This window comes from Carettochelys insculpta, chromosome 4 (genome assembly GCF_033958435.1).
Source record: "Carettochelys insculpta isolate YL-2023 chromosome 4, ASM3395843v1, whole genome shotgun sequence".
Classification (NCBI taxonomy): Eukaryota; Metazoa; Chordata; order Testudines; family Carettochelyidae; genus Carettochelys; species Carettochelys insculpta.
Window position 1 is genome coordinate 70,105,434 of NC_134140.1, and position 20,910 is coordinate 70,126,343.

The 20,910-nt window shown below is 40.8% G+C and overlaps 1 protein-coding gene across 2 annotated transcripts in view; it reads left to right on the top strand.

The window, feature by feature from the left end:
• The window catches only part of SH3RF1 (SH3 domain containing ring finger 1), a 166,108-nt gene extending 146,454 nt beyond the window's left edge, over positions 1 to 19,654 (top strand). Inside the window, exons 10-12 of one of the 2 annotated variants that reach the window (XM_074991869.1) lie at positions 2,067 to 2,425; positions 3,596 to 3,939; positions 16,847 to 19,654. In XM_074991869.1, coding sequence (XP_074847970.1) covers positions 2,067 to 2,425; positions 3,596 to 3,939; positions 16,847 to 17,015 — 872 coding nt within the window. In that variant the 3' untranslated portion in view covers positions 17,016 to 19,654. The remainder of the gene's footprint in view (positions 1 to 2,066; positions 2,426 to 3,595; positions 3,940 to 16,846) is intronic. The other variant, XM_074991870.1, reaches the window with a different exon arrangement.
• Positions 19,655 to 20,910: the final 1,256 nt, after the last annotated feature.

Below are 20,910 nucleotides of genomic sequence, written 5' to 3' on the forward strand. Positions count from 1 at the left end.
TGGCTCTACCATTGGAAAGGGAGCAGTTTTGGATCTTGGATGAGTCAGTCTTTCAGGGCATTCTTCCATTTCTTTTCAGAGAGCAGAGTCATAAAAGGAAGTCGGTGAGATCTTGATGCTACCCTCCAGATATGCTTTCTTCAGCAACCAGGGGTACTTACTGCCATGGTTTGTCCCACAAGTAGTTGATCCCTCTTTGGCCTGATTGAGGCTCATGAGACTCTATGCCAGATGCCAGGGACTCCAGGAATTTTAGCACACTTCTCCTTCTCAGCACCCACTGGATCCATTAGAGCATGAGAAGGGGGATATTGATCTGGATCTGCAGGTATCAGTGGACTCTCGTCATCGTCTCTGAACAAAGCAGTCACTCCTTTTTCTTCCTTTCCACTGAACATCATACCAAGAGGTACTGCAAAGGACTGCTAGTGACCAACCAATGCAGCAGGAGTTGGTCTAAGCCATCTCACATTTTTATTTTAAAGTGCTATTGGCTGCTTTTTTTTCCAGAGAGAATGAGAATGAGTGTTCCCTTAAACACATTCAGCCCCAGTGTCACCATCATAACACACTCTTTCCATCTGGGTTGGTGCTCACATTGCATAAAGTACCAGAACCTCCAATGAAGACCAAGTGCACATCAATATACTGTAACTGAGAGCAGCCCATCTGTCCAGTGGAACCTGTTTTCCACTTACACATTCATATCACATCCAAGTGATTTCAGACAGCATCACCATGGTCTTCTACATAAGCAAACACGGCAGAGCAGGTCTCTTCACCTTTGAATCAAAGCAGTATCATAGCAAAAAGGTTGTGAAGTCAAGCAGTATCTCCAGATGGATTACTTTTTTGCATTTTGGCACAGATGATCTCCAGGTCTCTGTGGTGGTATGGCTTATGGGGTAGCTCAGGCTACAACTCCAGAGAGACCGTTGGCTCATTCAAGCAGGACTCAAGCACCTTCAGTTACATTTCTCAATGACACATCAGTACTGGACACTTGCAGGGCTGCCACCTGGTCTTCACTGCATACTTTCACTGTTCACTGCCATTATAAACACATCTAGATCAGGTGCAAGGTTTGGAAAAGCAGTCCTCTGCTCAAGTAGACTCCAAACCCCATCCCATGATGTTTCTGCTCATCTGAACAGAATGCACATTTGCAACCACTTGAAGAAGAAAAAGCGGTTACTTACCTGTACAATAATTGGTGTTCTTTGCGATGTAAATGCAAATGCATTTCTTGGATCACCCCATCACTTCTGTGTTGGAATCTCCAGTCTGGGTTTTTGGTGAAAAGGAAGTGAGGCAGCTCAGGGTAGTGCTGAATTTAAATAGTCATGGGTCAAGCTACAGAGCACCAAAAGATGTGTGTGCTGCCCTGATGGTTATTTCTAGGCCAGCAGTGTCCAATACGCTCCCTGTTCCTCACATGTGGCACATGAGGCAGCACACTGTGGAAAAGTGCAGATCAGGAGAGCAGCACTCTTGAGACACCTCTCCATCTGCTCCACACAGACTCCCCACCACATGGTGGGACAAGCACATGGCAGCAGTGGCGGAGGCAGCTCTTCCAGCCCCGGTGAGCTCTAGCCCCGTTCTGGGGCAGCTCATGCGGCAGCAGCTGCAGCCATGTTCCTGGGCAGCTTCCGTGAGTGACTCCGTGGAGAGACGGTTCCTGACAGGGCAGGAGGTGGGGTGGGGAGGGGAGGGAGTCTGTGGCCATCTCTTACATCCCTTTTGGACACCACTGTTCAAGGCAAAGCTCTCTGGCTTTGACATGCCAGGCACGTGTATAAATGAGTGGAATATACATCTGCACCAGTGTCTTTAAAAATAGTCACAGCACAGGTAATTTTTTTCTCTCTTCTGGTCTGGGAAATCTTATGTCGAGATGCTGTGTCATAACACCCACATATATTATTTCAGATTTCTCAACTGGAGGGGTGGTGGTGGGAGGGAAGCTTTTTTTAAATACGCTGTTGTATCAGAGTGACTCATGTCTAAATGCATGCATGTCTTCGTAGAGATACTTCCTCTCATGTTTCCTCCCCTTTTCTTAGTTGCAGTACACAGCCAAGAAAGACCTACGGCAGCTGTGATGCCGATACAGGCTCAAAGTTCAGCATGCCTTATCCCTGCAGCTGTGATCATCCCCCACCATTCTGTTGCTTCCCAGCAGTTCCAACCTCAGCTTTCAAATGCTTCTGCTTATGTCACTGCTGTGAATATCAACCGATCAAACATCCCAATGGCTTGTGCAGCAGCTTCTTTAAACTCTTCCAGCATCACTCCTGTGTCTTTGGATGGTGACATGAATGGGAGAGCTGTGAGTGTTCACCCTGGAGCTCCTGCTTCTCCTGAAAATGCTTTAGGAGCTGGTGGGAATACTGCAATCAGTAAACCAGAGAAGGACAGCAAGGTGAGGGTGGCATTATATTTGCATCCCAGGCAGCATGTCACTTCTGTTGTGAACTTTTTGATTAGACTTATAATCATGTCTTTGTACGATTGAAGAGGAACATAAATTGGGCTTTTATCAAAGATTCAGCAAGTTGGGCATTCATTTGCATGGTTGTATGTTAGGGAGAGCCCATACCTCTGAGAGTGATAGACCCTTTAGTGATTCCAGGGTAATCTCTTCTACCCTTTAGTCATTTTTGTGCTCACCTTTAAATTGAGGTGTACCCAGTGCTGTGTATTCATATAATTACTTCATTTGCAGCCAGTTGAGATTAGGTTGAAATGTCTTTTAGGCTGAAGAATTTTTGTTAACATTTGCTGTTTTTGGGGAAGCAGGAGGGTCACTTGTATATACCCAAAACTTATTCAGTCAAAAGGTTTTTGTGAGAAAATCACTGTCAGACTCTTTTCAAAGGTAAGAAATATTAAAAGCGGTTTAAGCAAATCCAGTACTGAAAAGTTTCTGGAGTTATAACTGATCACAAATTAAATGTATGTGCAATGCCATCCAGTTATAAAGAAGGCTAACTTCATTCTGGGGTATACCAACAAGAGGATCATGTGCAGCTACTCATCCAAACCACAGGTTGTGGTGCAGGTTCCTCTGAAAATGAGCAGGGAGAATAACTTCTTCTCCTTCCCAAGATCATTCCCTCTAACCAAACTCCTGGCCTCTAATGGCTGCCTTTTAAAGCACTCTCAGATGTCCTCTCCAACTTGTAAACTCCTTTTTGAAGCACAGTGGTTGGCGTTTGAGGCAGTGAGTTGAGAGGGTTCTTCTATCTCAGGTAAGCAAAGTTCAGCTCATTTGTGGTTCTGCTCAAGTGACAGTACATGCATTGCTTTGCAGGAGAAGTGTTTGTCTTTTTCAGTCACTAATAGTAAGTCTTTTACTCTTACAGGAGAAATTAGAAAATGACCTTTCTTACTAAGAATTTATAACACTGCTTAGTTTGCTAGAAGTAATCAAAACGGTGATTCTGAGTAGGTTTCAAATTATTCATCCTTGTTAACTCGGTCCTCTGAATTATTACCATGTACTTTTAAAAATGTATTTCAGGTCTTCATTGTCTGCCAAGTATCTCTTGTTTCAGAATTACTTTAATTTACACTCTTTATTTGTGCTTAGCAGAAAGAAAAAAAGGGTTTGCTGAAGTTGCTTTCTGGAGCATCTACCAAACGCAAGCCCCGAGTATCACCTCCATCATCACCAACTCTGGAGGTTGAGCAAGCAGCTGCGGAGGTGACCCTGCAGGGCGCTGTAGGGCCTGAAGTCCCATCAGCTGTTAGCCACAGCCGAGCTGGCTTCTGTCCTGTGGACAACGAATTCTCTGCAGCAGCTTTAGTTCAGGAGACTCTTCATCGTAAAGCAAGTTCTTTGGATTCCAGTATTCCTGTAGCACCTCCACCTCGGCAGCCATGTTCTTCCTTGGGTCCAGTCCAGAATGAGTCCCGGCCTGTAGTTTGTGAAAGGTAAATCACTGTATGTGCCTAAACAGGGACCCACCAACACCATTCAACAATACTTACTAGAGCTGGCAGAAATTATTCAAATTTTTGGCTACTATTTTAAAAAAAAATAAAAAATAATTTTCATGGTTTTTATTTTGGATTTTTAACGAAGTAGAAAGTTTATTCATAATGTTTTGATTTTTAAAAAAAATCCAATTGGTTTTTAAAAAGGTGAAAAAAAGTTTAAAAATTCCTGATTTTTTTTCTGTTTATCAACCAGCTCTAAAACATATTTACTTCCTTTACATTATTTAAAGATTTGGAGATCCAGAGCCTTCAGATGCTGTAGTGGAATGAAGAGCATAAAAACCATGGCAGATAATTTATACATAGGGAGTATGAATAGTACCATTATTAACAGTGGATAAAGTTCAGTATAAGTCTTTGTGGAATCAGGTCCATGACTATGAACAGATTTAAACTGAAAACTTGTTAATAGGCTGTTGCAAGATGTTATCATTGCCATAATGTCCTACTACTGTGTTCCTGACTCTGAATCTATTCCACTGGGCAATAGTTCCAAAAATGCACAAATTTATCAAGATTCTGAAAATCCTTGCTATTTACAGTGAATCCCTGTCATTCTTAATTCCTGCCTGCCACTTTATCACACTATACCCCCATGGCTTCAGACTACTGGGCTCTCTATATTTCCCAGTGGTTTTGAAGTGAGTAGAAAACATTTCCAGTGCTAGAATACTATCTGTTTTAATTTTCTCTACTTTATTTGTGTGACTATTGCACCAGTGACATCTCCTTTGAGACTCCTGTACCTACCTGTTTTTCTCATATCTAGGAAAAATATAATGTAGTTCCACTCTCATCTGCCAACATCCGTGGTCTGGCATGGTTTTAGTTAGCCAGAAGTCCACTTATCATGGTTGTGGCCCAGTTTCTCATGGTCCCATAAAGTTGTTTACAACCACGAGTCCTGGTTCTCAGTGTTTGTGCTGTTATTTAGCTCTAATTTACTTCTAAAAGCCCCAGTAAGCAGTGGAAGTTTTGGTAATGCTGCTAGATAATATTGACCTCCTGTGGTCCAGCAAATTCTCTCATTCAGCACCACTCATGTCCTCAGGGTGCCAGACTAGAGAAGTTCAACCTGTAATTCTCAGAATGAATACTTCTCTTGATGGAAATTCTAATGGTTTTAACCAATGTAGGGGGAAATTTAATTCAGGTTTGGTAGCAGATCCTTTACTATCTGTGTACGGTTTTAGGGTGTGATCTGATCCTGTATTTCAGTACATGCAGGCGTGCCACTGCGTCTATGCAGAGCCCTATTGATTGTGTGTTACCAAAAACAACACACATCACATTGTGATTTATAAGTTTTCATTTCTTCTGTTGTCTGGCTTCTGTCTTAGGCTACGTCTACACTAGCCAAAAACTTCGAAATGGCCATGCAAATGGCCATTTCGAAGTTTACTAATGAAGCTCTGAAATACATATTCAGCACCTCATTAGCATGCGGGTGGCCACTGCACTTCGAAATTGACGCGGCTCGCCCAGACGGGGCTCCTTTTCGAAAGGACCCTGGCTACTTCAAAGTCCCCTTATTCCCATCTGCTCATAGGAATAAGGGGACTTCAAAGTAGCTGGGGTCCTTTTGAAAAGGAGTCCCGTCTGGATGAGCCACGCGGCGGCAAGCCACGTCAATTTCGAAGTGCTGCAGCCGCCCGCATGCTAATGAGGCGCTGAATATGTATTTCAGCGCTTCATTAGTAAACTTCGAAATGGCCATTTACATGGCCATGTCGAAGATTTTGGCTAGTGTAGACACGGCCTTAATCACACAGTTAAATTTGTGAGGAGATAATTATTTTTTTCTGCATAATTTATATCCATAAAAATCTGTTTCATACATAATTCCAAGGTAGATTCACATTTTTGTGTTAGAATATAAATAAATGCAATTTTAAATGTTTTTTAAAATAACATCCTTTAATTCTAATTGTGCCTAAATTTACTTTGAACAATAACATATCTTACTCTGAAAATCACACCAAACTCATTTGATGTCTCAAGTGGCTATTTTTCATATATCTAAGTGGTTCTACACAAAGCAAGTTTTCCAAAAATATCAATGTGCCTCAGTTTTCAAAGGTAACTCAGAAGACATCAAGTAACACATTTTAGAAAGTGAATATCTGAGCTGATGTACTCTTATCCTATAATTGGTATCAAAGGAAACTGCTATCCCAAAACCATGTCCCTCCCAGTCATATATTTATTATCTTTCATCAAACACACTTTAAATAAAGCTTCTGTCATTTCACTTGTTTCTTTTTTTTTTCCCTTCTTTTGAAGAGTTAATTCCCCCCACTCTGTGGCTTCTCCAGTCGTGTATTTCCATTGCTCTAGGTCAAGACACTTGTTCATGTTTCATAAGAAGACATTGCTTACATTGCACTTAAAGTCTTCAGAGTATTTGACAAGCTTTAATTAAACTTCCTAAACCCTCCATGAAGTAGGTAAATTGTTATCTTGTAGGGAGAATTGGATGGGTGGAAGGAACTAAATTGTTGGTACAATAACGTTTAACAAAAAAAGAAGAAATTTTATTCTTAAAGATAAAACAGTCAAAATGCAATGAATAATATAATGTCCAGCATGATCATACTTTGTTCTGGTACACAGTTGCAATCCCAGGTCCCAGTCTGTTTTAGAAAGAAACAAAATTCTTCCTGCTGCTGACCCTGGAAAAATTATCAAAAGTGCTCAAGGCTTTCAGTGAGACTTTAGTGTGGTCTACATTGCAAAGTTATGTTCCTGAGTATCTCAAGACAGGTCTATGTGTAAAATTTAGGTCAGCCTAGCTTAGAGGTGTAAAAAAATTCCCTCCCTTGAGAGATTTAGGCTATGTCTTCACTACAAGATAAATTTGACCTTTAATATGTTCGATTGCTTAACCTCAATATTATGAATATTATGAACATTATGAGTTTGAATATAAATGTCCACAAACTTCTCCATGTCAAGCTTCCACGTCCCCATTGCCTTATCCAAGTTTGACTGCATGAGCAATGCACTGTGGATACCTATACCACAGTGCTTGGTCACCGTTGCTTGTGGGTGTTTTGTCACTATGCCAGAATTCAGAGCACCCAGTAACCATGCGAAAATGAACAGGAGACAGTGCAACTGCAGTTAGGGACCCTCAAATACTTCAAGTCCTTCCACAAACTGTTACAGCAACTTCACGGACTATTCTGCAATTGTTGTGTCAGTTATAAAGTGAGATGATGGTTGACTGTTACAATGGTGATGATGGTGCAGGTTTTGAAGAGGAAAATCCTGTAGTTCAAGAACTCACAACTGCTGGCTGCCCTAAATGCATTGCTGGCAACTGAGCGATGGTTTTGGACTCGTGAGACAAGCGCACACTGGCGGGGTCACATCATTTTGGAGTCCTGGGACAAACAGCAGCAGCTGCAGAACTTTCACATGTGCAAGTCCACTTTTATGGAACTTTGTGATGTGCTAGCAGCTGCCCTGAAGTGCACCAACACAAGAATGAGGCTGGCTCTAGCAGTTCAGAAGCAAGTGGAAGATTGCAATGCCCAACAGTTACTGGTCAGTGGCAAATCAATATGGGGTGGGCAGATCTACACTGGGGGCTATGGTGATGCAGGTGGCCAGTGCACTTTGTTGGAATCTCTTCAGGAAGACCTGACCCTTGGAGGTGTATAGGCTTGGTCCTGGGGCTTAGGGAGCATTGTAGGGGGACCTAGTTCCAGCTGTAGAGTGAAGAGATCTGGGCTGTTGGGAAGAACTTCCTGGGCCCCTGCTGGTTGCCCCCATCCTCCTCTCTACTGGCCTCTCCCTCTTGGCACTCCAGTTCTTCTCAGGTCACCCTGGACTCCAGACCAGGGCTTCCACAACTGTCATAATGAATACTGGGCAATGTGGTGGGGTCCCCCCCCTCAAGAAGCACATGCAGCTGTTCATAATAGTGGCAGGTCTGCAGAGAGAACCCAGAACACTGGTTGGCTTCCCAAACTCTGTGATAGGCCTGCCAGAGTTCTTTAACCTTCAACCAGCGTTGTGTGGAGTCCCAGGAGTAACATCTGGCAGTCATGGATGCCCAAAGTCTGCTGGCCACTGATTCATCTCCCCAAATGGCAAGAAGATCCAGAATCTCCTAATGGGTCCACACTGGAGCGCTCTTGCGAGCCTGAGAACTACTAGGCAGATCACTACCCTGAGTATTCATGATTGCAGGTGATGGCTACCAGTGTGGTGCGATGAGACGGGTAAAAGAAATTTTTCATTATAGGCACCCTTTATATTTCAAGAACTGGGTGCTGATGAATTCAAATTTGCGAGCTTCCTGTGACTGTCTCCACATATGAATCCTTGTAATGAAAAATTGGTGTACTGTGGTAGACAGTTTGGTCCCATTTAATTAGGTCATGTACCTTTCAATTCCTTCCAGATTTCATGTATATCTATTCTAGAAACGCTACGGTGGCATAGCTGAACTGCTGCAGTGCAGGCACTGCACTGATGGAAGGGGTTTTTTAGTCAATATACTAAATCAGCCTCCTTGGGGAGAATTCTTCTGTTAACCTAGCACAATCTACTCCAGGGCTTAGGTCAACTTAATTTCATTGCCCAACTGTAGTATTTTCACAGCTCTGAGTGATATCATTCAGATGACCTAACTCTGTAGTACAGATCAACCATGGGACACAGAGAGGTTAAGTGACTTGCACAAGCCTTGCTGCAAGTTTTTGACAGACTTTGGAATGAAATTCAGAGGTTCCCGCCTCCTGATGAAGTGTTTTAGATCATCCTTTGTTCCTGTCCACAGGCCTTACTGTAGGTAGAAAAAATTCCCTTTTCCCATTCATCTGTTCTTTAAGGCAGGGACTGAGGAACAAGTACCTCACCACTGCCTTACAGTACTGTTTTTTCTCACATCAGCACAGTCCATTCAGGTGCAATATTTTCCTTCTTATTAAAAAAAAAAATCCACAAAATAGCTTTCCTGTTATTTTAGCAAGGCTTATTTCATAGCCACATGCTGTTTTAAAGGAGGCCATGTTGTACCCTTGTGCAAATCCAAAGAGAGTAATTTAATCATCAGAGGATGTTTTTTAATTGTGTGGCAGTGTTTTCTACAAGAGTTAAAGGAGAATTTCAGTGGATGCCTTTGTGCAATTTTCTATGGGAAGGATAGGCTATGTGCATTTCAGAGTACTATAATTATATACTCACAGACCCCACAGTGGTGATAAAGGCCTACTCTTTTACTCAAATACACGTCACTGCATATCCCAAATTAAAACACAAGCAAACTCTTTCATCCAGACACTGTGCAGGACAGCAGTAATTTTATTCTGTGATTAAAGTGGCTCCAAGTCATTTTATCCACCACAAAATGACTGATGTGACATCAACTTCCTGAACATGCAAAGCCTCCTTAGCTGGCAACAGTTTCAGGAAGGATGTAAATGCTGGTCTGACAATGTGAAACACTCTTGAAAAATTAGTCAGCTCCTGAGGGGAGTCAATATCCATAGAGGGAGTCAGAAACCTCACTTGAGGACAGATTGGGGGAGAGTTTTTGAGACAGTGGGGCAGGGGTGAGCTGTGAAGGAGTGTGAAATAATTAAGTAGCTCCAAGATTTTGGCCTCAATTGATGGGAATTAAAAAATAAGATTTAATAAATTTGTATGAAAGTAACTTATAATAGCAATATCATCTTTGTCCTTGTATTTTCTTGTATATGAAAAAGTGAAGCCTTTATCTCTTTGTAGATAAGATTACTTGTTCATAAAAGAGAGAGGTACAGATAAAATTGCCAAAAATCTGCTTCAGTTTTCTGGGCGGTAGATCCCTGTTTTATAACTCATAAAAAACAGCAAGTGATGCATTGATTGGCAGAGAGAATAGGTGCAAGAAATGGATAGGGTTTTTTTTCCTTATGCTGCTGACTTTAGAGACTTAGAAAAGCTCGGGGACATCATTATTGCAACTGAAAAGAGGACAGAAAAAAAATTCACAAATATTAGTTGTCATGAAGACTGAGAATTGCAACAAGCTCCTTTGGGGACATGGAGTGGAAATGGGTGACAGGTTGCTTATTTCTGAGATGTGTAAAAGATTTTTCATTAGTGACTAATTACAGAGAATGATGAAGACATTCCAGAAATAGATAAATTTCCATGACGTCCAAAATCCCCTGGCGGGGGGAGAAAAAGGTATAGTCTTACTAATAATTAGTTCAATGTTCATGAAAATGAAAGGATTTATTAGAATAAGCCTATTATGTCCTAGGTAACACTAGCTCTCCGCTGAAGCTTTATCACTGAACTTGATTCTAGTCATCCTACTCTTAAGCAGAGCCAGGTATTCATACCAACTAGTTTATAGGTTATCATTTTCACTAGTGGAAAATTGTCTATGAATGTATTTTCTTGTTTTGCCTGTGACACTTCCTGGGAGTATCCAGGGTTGTGAAGTACCTCACCACCAACAGCCCTTAGCGTGAGGAAGGTTTGACTTTGCCTCTTTAGGGTCAGCTTCCCATCTTCACTGACCACAAGCAAAACGAGCACACCTTCCACAGAACCCCTTATCTCTAAAGATTTGTGACAAGCACATTCTCACTCCTCAGCCCTCAGAGTTTCTCCTTTCAGTGTCCAGCCCTTGTTCCAGTTGATGCTCAGGGGCTTGCTTATACTTCAAAGGTTGTAGACAGTGTGTACCCAGCAAAAGGACTTCTCCTGTTGATAGAGATGATCCACATTCCTAAAAAGTAGTAGCTGTATCAGTGTGAGAAGTACTCCCGCAAACATAGTGCTGTTTACCCCAGCAGTTGGGTCAATATAACTGTGTCACTCAGCTGTGTGGATTTTCTGCACCCATAAGCAACGTATCAAGTATCGGAGGGGTAGCCGTGTTAGTCTGGATCTGTAACAGCAATGAAGGGTCCTGTGGCACGTTATAGACTAACAGAAAAGTTTTGAGCATGAGCTTTCGTGAGCACAGACTTTCTTGGAGCACAGACTCCAAGACCAGCATCTGATGAAGTGAGTCTGTGCTCACGAAAGCTCATGCTCAAAACTTTTCTGTTAGTCTATAAGGTGCCACAGGACCCTTCGTTGCTATAAGCAATGTAGTTATACTGACATAAATTACAAATGTTGACTAAGCTTTACAGTAGTTATGGACTTGCTGTTTCCAAGAAGCAGCACCTCCAACATACCAGTTTCACCTCAGACCACAGGCTAGCATACAACACTTAACTAGGTTTATAGTGAAAGGAAATAAAAGTATTTAACAAGGTATAAGGCTCGTGTACACTACCACCCTCCTTTGAAGGAAGGATGGTAATTTGTGTGTTGGGAGTTTACTAAGGAAGTGTTGCGCTGCATACGCAGTGCTTCATTAAGCAAATTCCCCCTCCCACCCCCGCACGGCAAATTCGAAGTTTTAAACTTCAAGGTACGGGCACGCATCTAGCCGCGGCGCACCCGCTGGTGCTTCGAAGTGCTGGGCAACTTCGAAGTCCCTTTACTCCTCAAGGGTGAGCTGCGGCTAGACGCGTGCTGGTACTTTGAAGTCTAAAACTTTGAAGTTGCCGCAGGGGGGAATTTGCTTAATGAAGTGGTGCGTATGCAGCGCAGCACTTCATTAGTAATCTCCCAACACCCTAATTACCATCCTTCCTTCGAAGGAGGGTGGTATTATAGATGAGCCCATAGAAATTCAAGTGAGAGCAAGTAGATGTATTGGGGAAAAAATGGTTACATTTAAAATAGAATCATAACACATTTTAGGATCCAGAGTTATTTAACTAGATACTGTCTTGACTTAAAGAGCAATGCATAGCTGAAGTTTTCCCAGTGTTTTACCGTCAGGCCTGGCTGTGCTCTCCTGTTCATTGTTCACACTCTCAATTTGCCTCCTTGGTGAAAAATGCAGGGTGACAGTTTGCATCCCATGTATTTCCAAACAATCCATTGACCTTATTCATAAGCAGGACACCAGATTGTTTTTTTCCTGCTTTTTTTTACTTCGTAGATTTTTCAATCATAGAATCATAGAACACTAGGACTGGGAGGGACCTCGAGAGGCCAGTGAGTCCAGCCCCCTGCCCCAATGGGAGGACCAAGTATTGTCTAAACCATACCTGATAGACATCTGTCTAACCTGTTCTTAAATATCTCCAGCAATGGAGATTCCACAACCTCCCTTGGCAATTTATTCCACTGTTTGACCACCCTGACAATTAGGAACTTTTTCCTAATGTCCAACCTAAACCTCTCTTGCTGCAGTTTAAGCCCAATCTCTTAATCAGTATCTGGCTCAATATGAGGGGACACAATATTCAATGCCAAACAGGGAGAGAATTTGTTTACCTGCCTTAAGAACATAATTTTCAGTATAGACACAATTGCTTAAATATCAATACATATATTTGCAATTATCATGACCAGTGAGACGCTGGCTTTAGTCGAGACCTCACAAGCCATTATTTTGTGCTTTGGTGAATACCTCTGACCCAGGGGACCCCAATAAAAATCTGTGCTCCCTCTGTGTCCTCTGCCAGTTGGCACCAAGAGATTCCTGGGTCATAAGCCAGGATTTGAATCCAAGATGATAGATGTGAGAGGTCATTCATAAACCTGTGATTCTTTTTAGACTGGGTAAATCCTGTTCTTCATGACATATTCTCTTAGGTGCACTTGGGTAATATTGCTTTGCTTAAAGTCTTGATAAAGTTTCTATTATAAGCTTGATTTGCCATCTGGTTATAGCTTAACAATGAAAATGTGCTCCAGTTACAAATGCGGCATGTGTGGTTGCAGCCAAAGCTATTGTTTTTCCAAGCTGTATCATAAGTTTAGTTTGGCAAATTTTAGATAATCCCATTACTAATGTTATGCTTATAAGAAGCACAGGGGATCTTTTCAGCGGGACAAGGCAAGAACGCTGTGTTTATTGAGAATACAGTATCATTATATTATATGCATATAATGTACATAGTTTACTCAGAGGTGCACACATGTACCTACCCACCCTCCCATACACACACACACCGTCTTGTGCTTGCTTATAGTTACCAAAGGTTGCTCACTCTAATCCATTGACCAGATGGATTAGAGGTGAGTGTGGAGCCAAGTTCTGTTGATCAGGATCAGTGCTCCAATGTTGACAAGATGAGAAGAGGAACCCAATCTTGTAGTGGTGCACACATCTTTTATAGCTTTTAGTCCATAGTCGTGGTTCTGTCCCATTACCCCAGGCACAATGAGTCACCAACCAATAGCAGGTGGGTTTGATCCTTTCCTACTGCCCCAGGTTTCTGTGTGACTCGTTACCTACAGATGGGACTTAATCTTCCTCTCTGGGTGGGTCACTGCTGTAGAGTCCAGTTCTCATTGTTCTTCAATCTCCAAGTCTTTATTGTCCAGACAGGCTGGCTCTAGAGGGTAACTCTCTAAGCATCCACATTCACACTTCCAGGTGGCTCTCACAGACACCCATTCTCACGGACAGCACAAGGATTACAGGCTCATACAAGAGTAAAATGGAGTTTTAGGTACCATATGGAATCCGGTACAAAGTGTCTTATGAATATAAAATAACCAATATAAAGGACAGTGCGAAGGTAGAAAGTAGTATATAAAATAACAAATCTAGGCTACGTCTACACGTGCCCCAAACTTCGAAATGGCCATGCAAATGGCCATTTCGAAGTTTACTAATGAAGCGCTGAAATGCATATTCAGCGCTTCATTAGTATGCGGGCGGCGGCAGCACTTCGAAATTGACGCGCCTTGCCGCCGCGCGTCGCGTCCAGACGGGGCTCCTTTTCGAAAGGAAGCCACCTACTTCGAAGTCCCCTTATTCCCATGAGCTCATGGGAATAAGGGGACTTCAAAATAGGCAGGGCCCTTTCAAAAAGGAGCCCCGTCTGGACGCGACGCGCGGCGGCAAGGCGCGTCAATTTCGAAGCGCTGCTGCCGCCCGCATGCTAATGAAGCGCTGAATATGCATTTCAGCACTTCATTAGTAAACTTCGAAATGGCCATTTGCATGGCCATTTCGAAGTTTGGGGCACGTGTAGACACGGCCCTAAAGAGTAATACAAAAGTCTGGCTATTAAAAAGATACAGGGTAATACAGGGTGATACCAAGACACACAGTAATACAAAGTTCTATTAAAATATACCTCACTGCTTAGGGTTGCTACACTAATCCAATAAATCTGCAACGGTCTAACTGAAGCTTTTGGGGTTGTTATAATTCAAGATGACTTTGATTTATTAAATCAGTATATAAATAAAATTTGACAGGTGATGAATTCCTAATATGGTCTTTACCACATAGAAGTTTTTATTTAAAGTAGTAAAACTTTGTCCAGAGGCTTTAAAAATGTCGGCTGTGTTGGTACACTCCCCTAAAGATTTTGACTGTGTGCATATATTTATATTTAATGAATATATCATAAAGCCTCTTTGGTAGTTTTTCGTATTTGTTTAGCTTTTTTAAAATAAAAAGAATAATATATACTTAGACAAATAGCACAGAAGCAACATGAGTCTCTCTCTTACAGTAATACAATATATAGCGTATTGCTAGTACAAGTGGTGCTTGTGCTGTGGCTACTAAACATAACAAGGTCGGCTGTAGCAGTCATTTCATCTTTACTTTGAATTTCTTGGCATTTTCTGTCTATCAGACCTTGAACATATAATTATATTTCTATTTAATAGTTTTGATTGTTTCATATTCTGTTTATTTTCACTGGAAATTTTAGACTGCTTTTTGCCAAACATATGGCCTAAATAGAGCACTTAGATATTTTTAAACTGGAAGATTGTGAGTTCTGCATTTGATGTAGAGCTATAGATGTATCTGATTTTAACATGAGAACATGACTTGTATAGATGGTTTGAATTACAAAACAATTCAATGAAACTGAAAGGTTAGAAGCACAGCTGTCTGCAAAGTTAGAACAGATCTAAATTGTAGGGCTTTTTGAACTGGAACTACTTTAAGGGTGTCTCTACATTTCAGCATCTTTTAGTGTGCATACCTACATAGTTCCTTTTGCACTGGTATAAACACCAGTGTAAGTAATAAATGGTCAGTGAAAATACCCGATCACATACCCTACACTACTCTCTACTTGCCCAAGCTGTGCCTCCCCATCTATCCTGGTGTTTTAAGCCGTATAGTGTCCTGCTGCCTCCCACTTCCTATGGGAACAGTCTCCTGCTGCAGGGAAAGGCTCCAGCATTTCCCTGTTGCTGGAGACTTTCCTCACAGCAGGGAAGGGCTCTGGCAAGGGAATCTGCTGAACTCATTCCTGTTGTCTCCCTTCTGCCAGAGGCTTTCACTGATACACAGTAAACTCTCTTTTAACCAGTATTTAATCAACTGGTTCTCTCAGATAACTGGCACTGCCACCAGGCACTATCCCAGTGCCTAGGTTTCCTCTTCCAGGTGGCTGTGCTGCTCGCAGGCAGCAAAGTAATCCCATACCACCCCAATCCATTGATGTCGCTTCCACTTCTAAAGAAGGTACTGGTGCTGGGATGCAGGTGGGAAGCTAAGATGAAGCTGCTGCATCTGCCGCTCCCTATCCCTCCTGGGGCCCGGTCCGCAGAGGGTCCTGGGCTGTTAGGCAACTGCTGCTGGTGGGGTGGAGATGAAGGTGAAGAAGGGGGCAGCGTCCCTCCGCCACGTACCGGCCCCTCCATGCGGCAGCACGGGCTGGGACCTGAGCTGTTGGAGCCTGCTGAACCAGGGCGGGGAGTGTGTTGGGGTGGGTGGCTGGAGCACAGGCTGGTGCCTGAGCTGCTGAACCCTGGCAGGGAGTGCGGCGTGGGCTGCGCAAGTGAAGGCGGTGCTCTGGGTGCCAGTCTGCTGAGGGCATCAGGGAAGGGAGTGCTAGTGTAATGCATCCCCACTGTCAAAGAACTGGTGACAAAGGGATCCTTCTCTATTATCCATGATATTTTCATATCTGTCAACCTCCCAGTCCTGGGGCTGCTGGATATGAAGCAGTTTACTGTACGTAGCTACAGTCCACAGTGTGGATGTGCCCTGGATTTTTGAACCATGCTACACACCTCTGCCAGTGATGTGTAGTATAGGCATAGCCCAAGCTGACGGAATGGTCCTATATGTGCCTAAGACAGATTTGGAAGAAAGTAAGTTTAAACAACTGTTTTAAATCAGGCATATAACTTGTAAGCATAGGAAGAGTAATTTTATATTAAAGTGCAATCTTTTTCTTATGGCATTAGAAGAACTTTTTTCTTTATTTTCTCTCCAACAGTCCAGTTATCAGAGGTCATTAGTTATTTATTATGTGTTACAGTAGTCGCAAACATGCTGCGCTTTGCCTAAACAAATGAGGCAGCATGCGTCTTACTCTGAAGATTTTATAATCTAGAAAGACAAAAATCAATATACATACAAGCAGTACATAAAAGTACAGATCTTGTTAGTTACTTTTTTAAAATCAGGTCACCACATAATCATGCAATTGGGGAAAAAATACAGTTACTGCTGTGCAGTCCTTAGGCCTGATTAAAAACATTCATACCCAAAAATGTATTTACATTTCTTTCCCCTTTGTCTGTCGTATGTCTTATATAAATTTTACAGGGATCTTAATGAAAGACCACAAGAAGTATTTTATGTACATTTGATTTGAATTTCTTACATTAACATTGGTATTTTCTGTCCACGATACATTTATTTCCCAGTTCCTCAGAGCTCTGTAACTAGTTCCAGGCCACTTCCTGTTCTAATAAGTCGTAACATGTACAGGAACTTTTTCTGTATGCAGTACAGTTTTGTAAAACGCCTAAACTAAAATGCTTTTTTATTGTACAGATACAGGGTTGTGGTCTCCTATCCTCCTCAGAGTGAAGCTGAACTTGAACTTAAGGAAGGGGACATTGTTTTTGTACACAAAAAACGTGATGATGGCTGGTTCAAAGGCACACTGCAACGAAATGGAAAAACTGGCCTTTTCCCTGGCAGCTTTGTAGAAAACATCTGAGAGGATTCTTTTCAACAGATGTAAATCACACTAAACTGAAAAATAGCACAAAAATATTAGCAGAAAGAGTGAAGTCATGGAAGACTTTCAAATGACTGTAATATAAATAAAATTATATCTCTTTCTCCCATGTCCCATACCACGTTTGCAAGTGAACAAAGATGATGTAGGCATCTGCTATTTTTATCACATTGGATTCTTAAGTGTAATGTGTGCCTTGTACTGTCTGATTTATTATAAGGGGAACTTTTTCCTGCAAAGATGTTATACAAATGAATAATTGTTTACAAGGCTGTAACTAATTTATGTTTCTTTAAAACTTGAATTTTGTGTAAAAGCTAAGGTCTTGTGATTATGATTTTTAACAAATTATTAATTTATGATATGATGGTTAAGGGGCAGCTGGATTCTCTCCTAATGAGGGAGTGATTATCTCTGGCATAGAGCCTCACATTTTTCCTGTTGACTCTCCCCTCCCTCCCTCCCCCACTTTGTACAACAATGGAATTAGTCTTTGTTTTATGGGTCAATGTTGAGTTGTAGTGATGATGTGGTGTCAAACTGAACTTGCAAACTGAGAAGAGAATGGAATTGTGTGTTTGTTCTTTGGACAAGATATGTCAGTTCTGTTTGAATCTAATTTTGCTCCTTAATTGTCCAAGCAGTGTAATGTTTCTGAAAGGCAAAGGCATAGCAGTGCAACAGAATAAACCTCAGCAATCTTACTGATGGGAAGGAAGAAATTGAGAGAATGCCAATAAGAAATTTGCCAATAAGAATTTCCCTGTAGCTTCTGTTTGTTCAAGAATTAGATAACTGAACAAAGTTTAACTTTCCATGTTTGGTTAGCTCTCTGGTTATTTAGTATTCTCAGGATGTAACTGAGATAAACAGAATGTTAAAGAAAAGTAGTAGAACCAATTATATTTGGAAAACCCTTTTAGTTTGATAACAGCAACTTGTTTTCTATGGTTGAAAATTTGAGTAAAATTTAAGTTGTAGTAAATGTCTAAAATGCCTAAAAACTGTAATTTGCCTTGTTTTCTTTTCAAAGTGATCTGCATGGCCAGGAGACGTTTTAAAATGTTTGAGCAATAGTGATGGTAAGTGATGCACTTGTGTTTAAAGTAAAAGGCTGTAAAGACACTGTGAAAACTTTGCTGACTTTATAACTGTTGCTACTTTGATACATTCTGACTTTTTCGTTGTCTTGCATGTATTACTGAAGTTGCACAGTAATATAAACAGTGCATGGTTTGTATTTTTCATTCCAATTTCCTGTTTTGGGTTATTTTTCTCTGAAATTTGCCCATTACAGGGGATATGAAGTAGACCAGAATTCTGTTGTAGTTAAAAATTCACTGACCAAGACTAGTGAGTGACTCGCTCTCAACACGAGGTGTCCAGTGTTTGAGTCAATAACAAAACATTCTTACAGCACTCCAACTGATAGGTGTAAAGAAGTAGTCATGCAAAGAGAACAGTACTGTTATTCTTTGATGGTTTTGTGAGAGGTTTGATGCACAGCATAGAGACGGGACAGAATCCATTTGACCTGGTCTTTTTTAACTGTTGCTTAATTACAATCATTTTGTTGCTGTCACTTGCAAGGTACTAAACACCATCCACTCCCACAGAAGCCAATGGAAGTTGAGGATATTCATCATCTCACAAAGTGAGACCAGCAGTGTGATTTAATAGTGCACAACACACAGAAAGGAATATACTAGCTGGTAATGAATGAAATCATTGGTATACCTTCAGATTAAAATGCCAGTGAAATTTGAATTTTAAGAATTACATATGGAAGAATAATAAACATTAACTGTAAGGATTTATTGCAATATCAGGTAGTGTCATGATGGACTTAAAAATAAGTATGTATAAATATAAATAGCTGGAAATTACATCCTTCCCAAGTAAACCATCTGTATGAAACACTGTACAATTCAATTCTTGTATTTTTAAAAATATTTTAATAGTTTACTTGAATATTCATGTAATATATTACAGTTTTGTGAAATGAACTTTAGTTAGAAAGAGGCTGGCATCAGCTTTCATCAGCATAAATTGACACTTATGTGTCAAAACATTATTATTTTGGAAAATTAGTGCATTTTATATTGAAAAAGACTACTAAAGATTAAAAACATTTTTCTAGCTCTCTACTCTCCATACCTTAAACTATATGACTAAAGTACCTCTATTCATAAGGTTTCAAGGTGTAAAGTCAGTTAATATATCACCTATTAGTAGTTCTATTAAGTAAAATACATTTTCTATTGACTTTTTTAAGATGCTAAATTAATGTTTTGTAGCAAGGGCTTGTTACACAGCAGTGCAACAATGATTAAAATGCAGGTTATCATGCCTTTCTTCTGATCTTTGTAGGCTTTTGATTTGTTTTGGTTTTTTTGGCTTGGGGTTAATTCATTGTAAAAACAGACAAACCCTGTGCATTTGTTTTATGTAATTCTATAAAGAATTTTTGTAAACTATTTTATGTCTATCTTTGTGGTCCAGTGAATGTAAAATATTGATTTACTCTGTTAAACTCCTGTTCCTAATAAATATTTTTCTTAGCAAACAGCTTCAGCAGAAAGTGTATGCAAAAATTAAATAGAAATTACTTATAACAAGTTTACAAATAAAACTAACCAAACTATTTCAGAATTCACAGGACGATGTGTGTGTTTATACAGGGGGAAAAATCTTTAGATACCTTACGAAGAATTTCAAGGGAAAGTTCAGAAAAATATAATATAGTAGCAGCAGGGAGGACAAGATGACTGTACTTACCTTTTTCATGTCAATGATTCTGTGAATAGTCTCACCACAAAAAGGATTTCTATGCCAAGCAGATTGTGTGTAATTACATCAGTTTAGGGCTGGCAGAGTATCATCAGGAACATATGAGTAGTAAAGTGGTTCCCTGGACAGACAATGTCTGGTATACTTGAATAGTCCAATTTTGAGATTACAACAGTAGGAATTCTTTTGGATTTTGTTACAAAATTCAGTGTCTAAAACCACAAGAAAAGAGGAAGCAAACACTGTTATGTGTATGTGTGTCCGAGGGAGGTGAAACCAGCATCTCTCTCCATTTTTAGAGGGATTTGAAGAAATTAAGTACCCAAGTCATACTGAGAAAATAGTGTGATTTGTCTGCTTTGTTATGAAATTATCACCATAGTGTTACTGCAGAGGAGTGAATATTGTTTACAGTCAGGGCAAGGTGTAAATGGGTGCTACTCTATTGGAATCAATACATACTCTTCTTCAATAGTCTATTCAGCTCAGAATATCTTAATCTAACTTTAAGCATGCACTTTATCATATTGTCTGTAAATATCCGCCTGCTCAACTTAACATATGCTTACCTTGCATGCTGTTCTGCCCTATGAACATTGAAAATGTACAGCTAATTGCAGACACAGGATGGAATTTCCACCTATGTTTACTAGCTATTGCTAATTCCGTTTATATGACTCAGTACCCATACAGATCTTAAAATTAATGGTACACTTTAGGTTGATGGAATGGGATAATTTTATATTCTGGCTAGACGGGAAAGCAGTATGCCTTAGTATAAAAGGGATTGTGGAAATAGGCCGGTTGAGAGAAGGAACACATCGAAAACAAAGAAGAGAGGCAAGATGGGATGATGATGAGATAAATCAGAGGGAGGTTGAAGAGAATAAGAAATAGGGGTCCAAGTTTTAGGGTGAAAGGATAAAGGGAAGGGGAATCCATTTTATGGTATGAGTTGTCTTGGACAAAATGCAGTACCAACCCATTGCCTGGCTGTGGCACACCACCAAGCTTAGTTTGCTCTCTGTCGGTGGTGGACAGTGTGTCTGCCCTGCCTTTCTCTGCAGCAACAACTGGGTAAAGC